The 13,843-nt window shown below is 39.7% G+C and overlaps 1 protein-coding gene and 1 long non-coding RNA gene across 3 annotated transcripts in view; one reads left to right on the forward strand and one right to left on the reverse strand.

Moving 5' to 3' along the window:
* alk (ALK receptor tyrosine kinase) overlaps positions 1 to 13,843 on the reverse strand; it is a 393,824-nt gene that overhangs the window by 262,755 nt on the left and 117,226 nt on the right. The window contains exon 1 of one of the 2 annotated variants that reach the window (XM_031321259.2): positions 9,161 to 9,392. The exons of the other annotated variant lie outside the window; for it this stretch is intronic. Coding sequence (XP_031177119.1) covers positions 9,161 to 9,296 — 136 coding nt within the window. The 5' untranslated portion in view covers positions 9,297 to 9,392. Of the gene's footprint in view, positions 1 to 9,160; positions 9,393 to 13,843 lie in introns of those variants that run through there. 2 annotated transcript variants of the gene reach the window in all.
* On the forward strand, positions 6,611 to 11,637 carry LOC118493729. The gene is made up of 2 exons (XR_004895694.1): positions 6,611 to 6,806; positions 10,982 to 11,637. It is a non-coding gene; the product is annotated as an uncharacterized LOC118493729 (long non-coding RNA).

Raw genomic sequence — 13,843 nt, forward strand, 5'->3', positions numbered from 1 at the left:
ACATAATGATGGTGGCTTCTACCAGACCTTTTATCTGTGCTGAGTAGGGGTGGAACGGTACATGTATTCGTATTGAACCGAAACGGTACGGGCGTCTCGGTTCGGTACATGAATTTACACGGAGAATACACGGTATAAAAATAAATAAAACTTGCGTTCAAATTAATTAATGTAATGCAGAACTACTGTTAGACACACGGTTCTTTAGGGACACCTAATCTGTAGCCCTGTCAATGCAAGACTACTGCTTTAACAAAGCCTTTTAGAGGAGAGGCTTCCAAGGAGGTAGAGACATAAGCCAAAGATACAGCCTGAGGTGCAATAAGACATGCATGCCAGAGTTGTAAAAACAACGGAAAGTTAATTATATTTGGCCCACTAATTTATGGTTGTGACACACAGCTCGTGAATGTTATTAAGGTATGTAAGCTACTCCAGAACCTGCCTGTGAATCACCACATTTATTTCCATGGGTACATTGCAGAAAAAAACAACAGCAAATAGCGAATAATCTGCATGTAAATAAAGTCATACAAATACATTTAGTCAGACCTGCCTTAGAGAGCACCACTGGATCAGGCCTCTCACGTTTTTCTTGATTTTTCATGCCATTTGTTCCTTAAATATTAAAAGAAATAATCATATTTTTAAATATCTGTTTTAAGAAACACATTTGAAGAAAAGGAATGCTACCACATTATAATAGTGACTGTTTTGTTATAATTTCCAACTAGCAAATCAACATTCGTCACAGCAGCCTGGATCCCAGCCATTCACAGGTCTGCAGCATGTAATGTTTACAATCATAGCTTTTTCAATGGCAAGCTGTTATGTAAGCCTGTGGGTAATGTAGTCCTTTATGAGCAACACAGGGACAAAACTGTTTTCCTCCCAACAAAGTGGAACTCAGGCTGAATGGGTGGCCTATGCAAACATATGTCCATTCCCCTTCACTCCTATAGCTCATGATGGGTCTACATACAGTTAAGTTACAAATGTAATGGCTGATAAACAAAGTGCCTCTGGGAAAAACGTACTTCTGGAACCTGCTGTTTGAGCTATATAATAAATTACAGAGCTCATCAAGTCTTCCTTAACTTCAAAGTGTTTGACCGTGATGTTGGGTTGTACGTTTTGTTACATCATCAGAGAAGCCCCAAGCAAAATCTGAATCGGCCTTACTCAATGACTGCATTGATTAGTTTTGTAGCTCCTGTATTACCCAAAGACAATATGTTGGTGTGTGTGTGTGTGTGTGTGTGTGTGTGTGTGTGTGTGTGTGTGTGTGTGTGTGTGTGTGTGTGTGTGTGTGTGTGTGTGTGTGTGGTGTGTGTGTGTGTGTATAATGAACTGGCTAGTTTGATATTACATGCACATACAGTATGAATAATTCATCAAAGAGCAAGTTTCAAAGCCCAGTCTGTGCACGAGAGGGGATAATCATGAAGGTGAAATTACTGTGGTTTCCCATGGATTGCATGGAGTTATTACCACTTTCTAAGGTAAAAGATCAGAAACAGTTAGGTTATGAGAGTAAAAAGAGCAATATGAAGTTAAAAAAAACATAGACACTAGCACTGGAACCATTTACTTATAGCTTGTGTTTTATGCATGCTAATGCAGAAGTAAATATAACAGCACTGCAAGCGATGTACTTTTCTGCTCTACCCATGTAGTGCTCCTCATGCCTCACTACAGAGAGTTTTTGCAAATCTCCCAGCTACCACACACACACAAATATGCTCCTGGATGAGAAATGGAAATATTCTATTTAAAAAAGAGGTCTTTAGAGGTCTCTGTCACTGTAAACTATATAAAACAGCCAATGTGTCCCCAGTCAGCTGATTACAGTGTGGGCATCGGTTTGCTTCAACATATCCAATTAACACAATGAAATAAGTAATAAATATTATCCTCAGTATGGGAAGGAATGATTCTTAAGAAATTGAAAAGAAAACTGAAAATTCCACATCCTCCAACACATTACAATGGTTCAAAGCTACCAGTTACAGCATACTGACCACATATACAAACACAACTACAGCCTCCATACAGCGTGCTCTACACTCATTACCTGACTAATTAATCATAATAACAATCATATATCCTTAGTTTCCACCAAATAATCCAACCGGGCCCGGCACCTCAACAATACATTTGATGATACATACAAAGCATTTTTTTTGTGGCATTTTAGGCCTTTATTTGATAGGACAGTTTAGACATGAAAGGAGAAAGAGAGGAGGAATGACATGCAGAAAGGGGTGGTTACTTTTCCCATGTGATTGCAGTAGACATACAATTAACCCTCCTGTTGTCCTCGGGTCAAATTTGACCCGTTTTCAAAGTTTCTATTTCATAAATTTGGGTTTCTTTCAACCGAAGTGCCCAAATATAACATGAATGGTTCCAAAAAATTGAAATGGTTTCAAAACAGTAACGTTATAAAACTTTGACATACAGTATACCCGTCTGTGTTTATCCACTCACACACATCTTCTGATCTTAACAGTTAGTCAAAATAATTCATAATTTCTGCTTTTTTTTAACTCAGGAATTAGGTATAATTTCATATAAATGAAGTTTGTTGACCATTGAATTCCAACAAGAAGTGTAAAACTAGTGGTAACAAGTTGGAATGAAGTTGGCTAAGAAGATGCAACGCAGAATTGGGTGATAATTTATACTTTGTGTTTCATAAACCGGTAACGTTAAAACAGACGGAGGACAACACAAGGGTAAAAAAAAAGAAAAAAAAAAGAATATGAATCGATTTTTGGAATTCTATGAAATCGATTTTGAATCGCTAGAGCTTGAATCGTGATTCGAACGTGAATCGATTTTTTTGCACACCCCTATGGGACACGCAACTATCCCTCAGTGGTGTTTGACGACCTTACATTTAAGTTGTTTTGGCGTATTTAAACATTGTGGTCGCATGCGTCCAATTTTATTACAGATATCTGCTGTAAAACTAGTGTAAGTGTTTTGCTTATTATTACAATATCCAAAAATGCGATTACAATGACAGATAGCTGACTTCAAAAACTTCCAAACAAGAAAAAGCTGTCCCAGCCATACGCATAATTTTTTGGTGTCCCGTGGAAACCAGAGGGGCAAAGAGAGCGAGGGGGCAGTGGCTTGAGTCTCTGCAGTCACCACACTAGGGCTGTTGGAACGAATTCCGAAAGTCAAATATAATTCTAATAGTAAAAAAATACTATTATAATGCTGAAATTTCTATTCGAATGTGATTTTTTTATAAATATGTTGGCTAACGTTAGCCTTAGCCTACCCGCACGTGAAAACTAAATGCTTTTGTCATGTCTGATGAACAATAAGTCAGCGGGAGTGAGAAACACAAGGCATTGTGAGATCACAGAGCTAACGTTACGTACCGAGTAAAGTTTTAACATTACTTTAACATCGACATCCACCGAGCCAAAATGTTGATGTTATTATGTAGCTCGTTCTTGTTTCCTAACTGCATCGCGAGTTATCGGAGCTTAGCTGAGAGCTTCATGGAGACAGCTAAAGTTTATGTTAGCTGCCCTACAGCTGTCAGAGTTAGCTTTGACTTCATATATTACCTTCTAATAGGTGTATTCTCAGTAACGTGACAATCTACAAGAAACAGGTTGCCTTTAAATCACTAAAATTAGTAGTAGTGACAGCACTGTTTGGCTTAGTTGTCAATGTCATTAGCATCGTGGCTAAAACTATTGTTACTAAGTTTATGATAAATCGTTTTGGCTTTCTAACATGATGTCATTGTGCTAACCGAGCAACGTTAGCTTTTACAACAGAGCCACTTCAATACACTTGTTAGATAATGTTTCATTACAGAGGTCTCTGTTGATTTGTGTTTGTCGCTGTGTGCCCATGGTGGAAAATGAATATAAACAAAGTGGCGTGTAAGAAATGCAATGCGCCATGACATAGGTCCCCTTCAAAGCCAGGCCAATGTTAGAAGTCCCTCTAGTGGACAGAACGTGTAACAACAACAACCACATGCTTATAGTGGCATTGGCAATGAATAAGCCTGAGTAGTGTAGTACATATTAATAACAGGCTGCATTTGAGCATTAAATATTTTAATATTAAAAAAAAAAATGAAATTCAAATGGTATTCTAGACAGCTCTACACTACACGCTGCTTATCCCGACTGCTCACCAATCAATCACCTGCAGCTACAACAGCTGATGCAACACACACGTCACATCCGAGTGAGCGAGCACACTGAAGAGGGCGAGAGAGAGCTGCCAGTCTTACTCAAGTAAGAACACGTTGTGTACTGTCCAGATTAAACTGTAGAAGATGGGTAGGTTGATCTGTGTCTTCTGTCCCCTTGCCTATTGACTTATTCCCAAAACAGGCTGATTATTGTCACACGTTTCCCTGTAATCTGCAGCACACTTTGCAGTGCTTCTTGTATTCATCGTCTCCCAACTCTTGAGGACACTCAGGTTCACGGTCAACATTTTTGCAATTTGAGTTATTTTAGAATTTATGCTGAAGAGGAATGTGCCAAAAGTTAAATTCCCTCCCTGAAACACCTATGCCTACACATTTCCTCTTGTCCTCCTATTCATTTAGAATATTGACTTTCACATTCTTGCTGAAGTTCTGTGTGTGCGTCAGTAAAACTGCATTACAGAACAACATGTGTAACATGCTGTTGGCAAACACATTCTTAGACAGCTATGATCGTGTTGACGTCTTTGCTGCAAGTCACAGATCAAGCAAGAAAACATGATTTAAGACGAGACACTCAGCTGACTGGCCTGACACTGACAGTCTCTCAGAACTACAGCAATGTGAGGCCACAAAATAAATATTGCCACACGATATCCACAGACGTACAGCCGCTCTCCCTTTGCCACTAGAAATTTTGAAATATATTTTGGCTATGTCGCATGCATTCTGCACAAGCCTCCACTAACAAACACAATCCATCAAGAAAGAGCTGCCGCTGTATGAAAGTGGACATGATTTACCGCAATGCCTCCCCACTCCCCCTATAATCACTTGAGTTAATGTAATGTGGGCAGGCTTTTAAAAACTGAAATGGTACTCTATAAATTTGGCCCATCTCTTGACCTGTCATCTTTCCTTCCTCTCTTGTTTTCAGCCATTTCTGCTCGTTTGCACACACACACACACACACACACACACACACACACACACACACACACACACACCTGAGATCTCTCCATCGCATTTTTTCCTTGGCAACATGCTGCACATTTCCCTGTGACAGGTGGATTTTGTCTATCAGCTCCTTCAACTTTTAGACACACCAGCTAGCAGGGCCGTTTCTAGCCCAAAAAGGGCCAACTTCTTCTTAAGGACAGCACTGTTGTTGCCAACTAGGGATGTAACGATTATTGGTGTAACAGTAAACCACGATAAAAATGTTGATAACAATTACCATTTTCATTTAAAATATCACTATCACGGTGGATTACCATGGTGTGGAAACCGTGTTTTTAAAGTGCCCAAAACGGCAGGGCCGTCTACGTCATTGGCCAAAACATTTGGTGTGTGCTAACCACTTTAGCTAATACCACATCAGCTAGCTGTTTCTCCAACTTTGGTCAGTACAAGGCAGGATTAGCCGGGAGACTTCTTCTGAACGAGGGCGCACTTCCAACTCTGCGTGGAATACCTGCAGACGAGGGACATGTAAGTAGTTCTATAGTGTTGTAGCAGTGTTTTGCCATTGAGAACGAGGCTAGCAGCGCTAGCTTCTAGCTAGTAGTCCTTACCTAGCTACTGCGCATGTGCGACTCCCAACAAAGATGGGATAGAAGTGTGATGCCTCACTCTGTAGCTAAAACAGAGAGCTCAACACACAGGGTGAAAAGAGGAGCTGCAGCAATGTGCAGTACAACAAAAAGATGGTGTTTTTTGAAAATTAAACCATGTAAACCTATTCTGGTACAACCTCTAAATGCAATTATGAACCTGAAAATGACCATAATATGGGCAATTTAATCCTTCCCAGCTTCAGTCTCCTGAAGTTGCCGCGCAGGCGTACTGGGTAGCCTACAACATGTGTTTCTTGAAGTTGGAATCATGGCGGAGGGAGGAGATGACAGCGCTCAGGACATTTATCAGCCCTCTAAGAGGACTAAGTCTGAAGCATGGGCATATGTTGCACTTTTGATAAGGTTTTGCCTATATTTTGGTAATATAATAAACACATTTTTTTAAACTATTTCAGCTCGTGTAGGCCTATCAGTGCTTTCTGAACATATTGAACACACTTTTAAAAACACTGCGGTAATACCGAAAAACGTGATAATTTTGGTCACTATAACCGTGAAGTTAAATTTTCATACCGTTACATCCCTATTGCCAACTTGGCCTTTGTTTGTGGTGTGACTGATTCACCTCTAGTCTTTAATCTTTCCAGATAAATTTAATTAAAAAGGTTGATGACTGATCATGTAATGATTTTCAAAACATTCAAAACTGTTACTGTTATTTCTGTTTCAAAAGGCAGCAATAAATAACACATTAAAATCTAGTTCATGTAATTTCATACAGTAGCAGTGAAATTAATTAATGCATAATAATCATGAAACCATGATTATTTTTCAGACTACAATCGTACCAACAAAATCTATAATCTACCCTACCCTCTTCACACCTGCAGTCTCGCTCTTTCTCCATGAAATCTGATACTCTCCTGTGTGTCTCCCCTCCACTACAGAGAGGACAGCCACTAGTAGTAGGAAATCATCTCCGTTGCCTCTCAACGGTTTGCCCCTTGACATCTCTTCAGTGGAGCTTTGTGTAAGTACTGTACCACACTGCCCTCTGCCTACTTTGGCCACTTATTTGTTGTTTTAGTGTTTGATCTGAAAACATACAGTACTCACTTAATCCAGTAAAAGCATGCAATCCCGATGCAATATTGTCATGTTGAATTGCAGGGACTATAGACTTACTTAACAATGCGATAGTAATGACTATTAAAGTAAAAGGCAGTCCCACAGATCAATCTGTGTGCTGACTTGCGTGGTACAAAATGAGCATTTAAACAAGAAACCCGGTCATTCCCTGTGGATTATTTACTTCCCTTCTCCATGCTGACGTGAGAAAAAATGACCATTATATTGTGGAAATATAAATATATATTTGGTAATGGTTACAAGATAGTGGGTGGATTAAAATGGAGTGATTACTCATAACTCATGCAATTGGTGTAGGCAGATTCCCTTTTAACATACAGCTCAGATAAGTAATGCATTCATGAGCTGTGCAGATGTATCAGTTCCACAGTCTCCTCTTGCATTAGCTTGCTGCTGAAAGTAAGCAGTGAGTTATGCTCGCTGCTGTAGCTCGACATAATGATAAAGTCTGAAAATGGAGCACAGTAAACAATCTATCGTGGACAAATTGATGGTTTTAGTTTTAATGCTCTTATCATTTTATAGGTAAGTTTGACTGGCGGACCAGTCTCTCAAAAACACTTGTTCTTTTCACAATGTGATGGCCCTCCTGCTGCACCTGGTTAAGCTTGCAGGATGCCTCCACTGTGCATTAAACATTAATGCAAACATCCTTTTCACATAGAAACACGACAGCTGAATTTGCTCACAGTCCAGGTCTGTCGTTATGCTACATTCTTGCTGATCTGAGTGGGAGTGTTTATGTGATGTGTGTTAAGAGAGCACCTGAAGAATTTGGGAGGGAGGGAGTGTGCATGCGTAAAATATATAGATTCACGTGTGTGTGTGTGTGTGTCTGTGTGTGTGTGTGTATTGTGTCTATCTATATATTTCCAAATGTGTATCTCTGCGTAATTGTATGTATAAAAGCCTCTTTTTTTTTAACTTTCTTTGTTGACATGTTCAGCCGGGTGTACATGAATTTATGTTCCAACACTCAAATGCCATCCTAAAAAACAAACCAGGTTACTTAATTTGATGTGTGAGTTTCTTTGCTTGTCTGTCTTTAAGCTGCTCTGTGCAAGACTTACCTACATGTAAATGAAAAGAAAAAAATCCAAAAGTAATTTTGATTTTGCAAATGGTCACTGGCAAAAAATGTCTATGCGCAGGCAATGACGAGAAAAGCTTAGTGCCCCAGTAGCGGAACAATGTCACATCAACCGACAGCAAAAAGCGTGACCAGGCTCTTCAAATTCAATGTTAAGCTTGGCAACTCCATTTCTATAGACTAGCTGTTGCTGGCAGCCTGTACATGCAGCAGACTATCTACATAATATAATTACAACAACCGTCACAACCTTGGAATCAACCAGAGCAGCAAAACATTCCATTAAACAAAAACATTGGACTAAAAGGAGTACAGGAGTAAGGAGCATATAGTATACCCACCTCTGATTAGGGGGATTTACAGTATATCTACCTAAAAATGGGGGTGATACCCCGTTGTAGATCAAGGCATTATGTTACCATATTTTGAATGTAATCTATGGCACTGACTGTGCAGGGAAAAACTTTGTGAAACGTTTTTGCACATGCAAAGAACATGGCACATTGGCATGCAGATAACACACCAGTCATAATTTTGTTTTCATGCAAACTCAACTCCTGGCTGTTTTTGGAAAAAGGAAATAACGAGAGTAACAGGTGAACTGGCTTTAGTGATTTAGTGATGAAGTGACTTTTCTTCAAGTGTTGTGGATAGAGACTTTAAAGTAGTAAGACACTTTATTTAGGTGTTACTTTTGTAGGCCTACATTTAGAACAGATACAAAAATGTGCGATTAATTTGACATTAATGGCAATGAAATGTTTTGATCGACTGACAGACCTAGTTTGAGCCAATTTATCAAATTTGACTCAAACACAGCAGCTCTGTATTCTTACAGTGCACTTCCACCCGTTTGTAATAAACATAAATACATAGCCTAGGTCATAATACTGACGTAAACAAAAACACATTAGGTAGCATTTTTCAACAAGGCAACGTAAATCGTCAAAACAATGGCGCTGTACAATTTGTTCGCTTCCAATGGGTCTTCTCTTTTAGACTATAAGCAACAATATACCGACAATATATGCTATAGACACCTCAACAGGCACCGCCTAAAAGTAATAAACCTACCATGACAGACAACTCCTTTACACATTTATGTAAAACAGCAAGTACAGCCCACAAACACGAGTTCAGTAAACTTACTGCTAATTAGCAGGTGTGCAGTCCTTGCTAGCTGACTCATCTCTCCCTCGCTGAAGACGACGCTAGAAAGAAAATCCAGTTTGTACACTTTGGAAACTTTATGCTTCAAATGCCACCTTTCCCCACTTGTTTTCATTGCCACGTCGTTGCTTATGAGCAGCTTATATGCGGTGTTGTTGAGAAAAAAGCTCCCTCACGTTCAGGCAGTTTTAGCTAGCTAACTTGCCAAAAACGTCTCTCTGCAGCATGGCTCTGCAGCTCGCGCGCAAGGGGGTGTTTAAATTTGGGTCACGTGCTGGATAGCATTGCCCTGGTTACATCAACCATGATAAGAAATCGAATAAAAAAGCTAGGAGCATCAAATACGTTTTGCTTTGGAAAGATGTAACGTTAACAGCTTAGGAATTCCACAACTTTATTGTATTGCAATGCAAAAAATATAATTTTTATTTCGTCTGTTACATTTACTTATCTATTTTTTTTCATTTAAATGATCTAATTAGGCTATATTTTGAATTTCTCTGTAAAGATCTTTGGTCAACATTTGTTGCTATAGGCTACATATACTTTTCATTTCATAATTGTAATACATTTCTCTGGGAAGAACTTTGGTCAAAATTTGTTTAATTTTTTTGCTCTACAAATAAATGTACATTATTTATCCGTCTGCATGGATATTAAATGAAAACCAGAATGGCATGTACAATGGTATGTTCTCTGTGGAAAAACAGATGAATGATGAACATACTATATGACTAATGCAGTTATGTCACACCTCACAGAAAATATCACTGTCACATTCTAGGAAATACTCCCTTTGTCAGATCAGAGGGTTATTTCAGTCTTTACACTTCTGTATTGATCCATAATCCCATTACCTTCCCCAAGACCTCTTGGAGTTATGTGTGTAGTGTAAGTAAATATTTCGTGTGTGTGTGTGTGTGTGTGTGTGTGTGTGTGTGTGTGTGTGTGTGTCAGTCTCTCCTTGCATCCTCCCTGTTATTGATCAGTCCTACTGCACCATGTCTCTCACATAAACACAGACTGAATATGCAGCTAAAATGAAGGGACTTCCATGGCTGGCAGGGTGCGGCTGTCCCTGCGCAAACTCCCCCATTAGTGTCAAGTGCCATCTAACAAAAATGTTCCCTGGCAGAGAATCCTGACACATCCAGAGTAAAAAAAAAAAAAAAAAAAAAAAGAAGAGATTCAGCTGCCAGTAACAATAAGAGAATTACCAGCAACAGCAAATGTATTTAAATTATTTTCTATTGGCATAACAAAACCAATCCGACTTTTATTGGACATAGAGGGAACTGAATGAGCTTACACTAAAGCCAAATATCAACATTAAACAGGGATCAGGTTGTGTTGCACCCTGTCCATATGTAGCAATTACCCTACTATCGATGAAAAACATGCATTTGTATATACACAAAGGAACAACTCACGCTGCACCCCGAAAATGGCAAAATGAGAGCTAAGAGGCCACAAAAACAACAGGAGGCTTAAACCACACAGTCTTTTTCAGACACATTGTGATGTTTAAATGGTATCCTGCTACTTCTCTAATTCCTGTGGTTCCCTCCACCCACCCGCTGGTCAGGCGCTGTGTGTAGTAACTCATCAGCGAAGAGACTAGGCAGGGTGAAACACAATTACCTTGCCTCCATCTGCATGCAAGCTCTCTCTCTCTATATATATTTGCACACATACACCAAAACAGCCACTCAGCTCACACACACAATACATTATCACCCATGCAGAAGCCAATAGCTTCCAATGTTTGCCTCTTTTCTCTTTCCCCTTGTCACCCTCCAGATTTAGAGTGTCCCAGTGTCATTACCATCAGGCTGACCCCACTCGAGGCAATCTACACCACCCTCATGTCCCTCTCAACAACCCTATCATCAACATCACACAAATTACTGCACCTGGATGCTGCTACTGTAGAGGCTGAGGCTGTAATCCAGCATCACCAGAGCTGAACATGTTTGTTTAACCCAATTTCAGGGTGGGTTCGACTGAAGGGCTGACGCTGTCTAACACCTGTCATGATTATGTAGTTGACTTGATTTCTTGGGAATTTTGTACCAAATTTCAAATTTTGTCAATGTTCTGCAAATACAAAAATAGTAAAGAGTAAACTCCGGGCCCTATACTATCCCTGCTGTGTGTCAATAGTCAACAAACTGCCTTACACCAGAAATATAGTGTATATGGTTATGCTTGCAGCAGTTATCACCCCATTATGCAGGCTAGAGTGCTTGTTTTTTAGCTGGGAGTCAATGCAACAGTCTTACATTAAGAACAATACCCCCTTTCTCAATGAGAGGCTTATTTGATTTTGACAAAACAATAGAATGTTTAAAATCCTTTCAGTTTACCGACAGCGGTGTGAGATTCAGACATGGCTTTAATAACATCCATCAGCATGCATGTGCAATACTGCAATAAAATCCCTTCTTTCTCCATCAGTCAGGTCTACTTGTTATTACTATACATGCAGGACTGAACTTGCCATCTGGCAGACTGGCCACTTTTCTGGTAGGCCGACGTGCCTTTTAGGCGGACACAACTGTATTTTTCTTTTGTCTAACTGGCCCATAAAACAGGTAGATCGGCCAATTTGTTTTTCTTTTTTGTTTTCTTACTGGCCTGGTCCATCACATAAAGATTGCCAAAATACATAAGACAAAACACAAAGGAGGCGCAGAGAAATTGTGGGCCCTTAAGGCAGATGCTCACGAATGTGTAAAACGTACTGCTATGTTTGCTGCAGGACCTTTTGCTGCACCTGTAGCCGATGATGGTGGTGGTGGGCACAGTGAGGATGATGGGGAGAGGGAGAGAGATGAAGGCGAGAGTGGAGGGAGGGTAAAACTTGCAGTAACTTACCGCACCAAAAATAATAATAATCTAGAGACGGATGCTGCCAAATGTGCAAAAATAACACGTTTGTTGCAAGGGCTGAAATAGCTTCAACAGCTACAGCAGTGATCGTCAACTGGCGGCCCGCGGGCCAGATCTGGCCCGCCAAAGCTTTTAGTCTGGCCCGCAGAACAATCACGGATTCAGAAAATGTAAAGAGGAAAAAATGCGTTCTGTTATTTAGCATTTCAAGCATTTACAGCAGGTAACATTACACAGGTAGAGCACAAACCCAGCCCCCTGTATTTGCATCTCTATTCACATGCCGGGAATCTGTAGATACCTGCTCTCCACACACACAGCTGAGCCGAGATGTGTGTGCGTTAAAACACGCGGTACCTGACTGGGAACGATACTAAGAAGATAACCAATGGCCGCTGGGGCAGATCAACTCATGCTAGTCTCGTTACTGTAAGTAGGCTACAATAAAACCTTTGTGAGTAAAAAGTCAATACTTATCAATGCACTCACCTGTATAGACAGGCATAAACATGTAGAATATTCGATATTTCAATCTGCTCTGTCTGCTCAGTCCACCGCGCTGTTTTACGCGAACACAGCTCTACTCTGCAAATAGAGAATTTTTACAAACAAACTAAAACAAAAGCTGTCTGTTTGTAGTCTAACTGTTTATCTTAGTTTGCTGGGAATCTTGAAATTTGGACAAATTCTTATAAATTTAACTGCTGGCTGAACGAGCCATCCTCTCCGCTGGAGGGGTAAACCTATGGATGTATTAAGACCAAAACATATACATGTGGCTACTTAATATGCATGTGAATGACGCGACCATTATGTTTGCGTTCTTCATTCTTGATGATGATGCTGGTTGTATTATTTTGCAACAACAATGGTTTCATTGCAAATGGGCATAGGTGACGAATACATAGCCTGCTTATCAGTCCGTTCATCATTAAAGCTGGGCTTTTCCACGTCAACTTTTCGCTTCAGCCTCGTTGACAGTGACATTCTTACCTGACAACAGCTGTTTCTTTCTGCAAGCATTTTCCACCAATCAGGACGCTGCATACTACAACCATGTTTCCCAATCACAGACTTTAACCATCACTCCTCAGTGAACTGCCTCCTAGTCTGAGATCTTTTTCTACTTAAAGAGCCAGTTATCAGTATGGAGTTTCCATGTTTTTTAGGAGTTTGCTCACACTAATACATGTAAAAAAACAAACAAAAAAAAAAAAACTATATATATATATATATATATATATATATATATATATATATATATATATATATAAATAAAGCATTTCGAACAAAAATGGGCGTATTAGGAAGTCCGGCCCCCGGAGTGTCTGCTTAGAAAAATTCTGGCCCTTGGAAAAATGTAGTTGATGACCCCTGATCTACAGCATCCGGCATTGTGCAGCAACAGGTAGACCTTTAAGGAGGAGAACTGGCTGGCCATGGCCACTGCCAGGCAGGGGAGCAGGCATGTGACTAGGCATGTCATGATGACGATGATAATGATTTGTTAGAAAAATTATTCTTAGAACGGTTTTTGCTTCAGTTTCTTTGTTAAACCATTTGCATCCAAACATCTGTTTTAGTATTTCTGTTTTAGTATTTCTTTTATTATTTATTTATTATTTTATCTATTTAAGCTGAGTGACCTTGCAAAGACTAGAATAACTAACTTGACTCCCAACTCCTTTAAAAAGACACTGTTGTGAACAATCTTCAGTCACTTGGGTGATTTGATTTCCAGTGATTTTGTCCATTCTTTGATAAATAATT

This window comes from Sander lucioperca, chromosome 18 (assembly GCF_008315115.2).
Source record: "Sander lucioperca isolate FBNREF2018 chromosome 18, SLUC_FBN_1.2, whole genome shotgun sequence".
In the NCBI taxonomy this organism is placed as follows: domain Eukaryota; kingdom Metazoa; phylum Chordata; class Actinopteri; order Perciformes; family Percidae; genus Sander; species Sander lucioperca.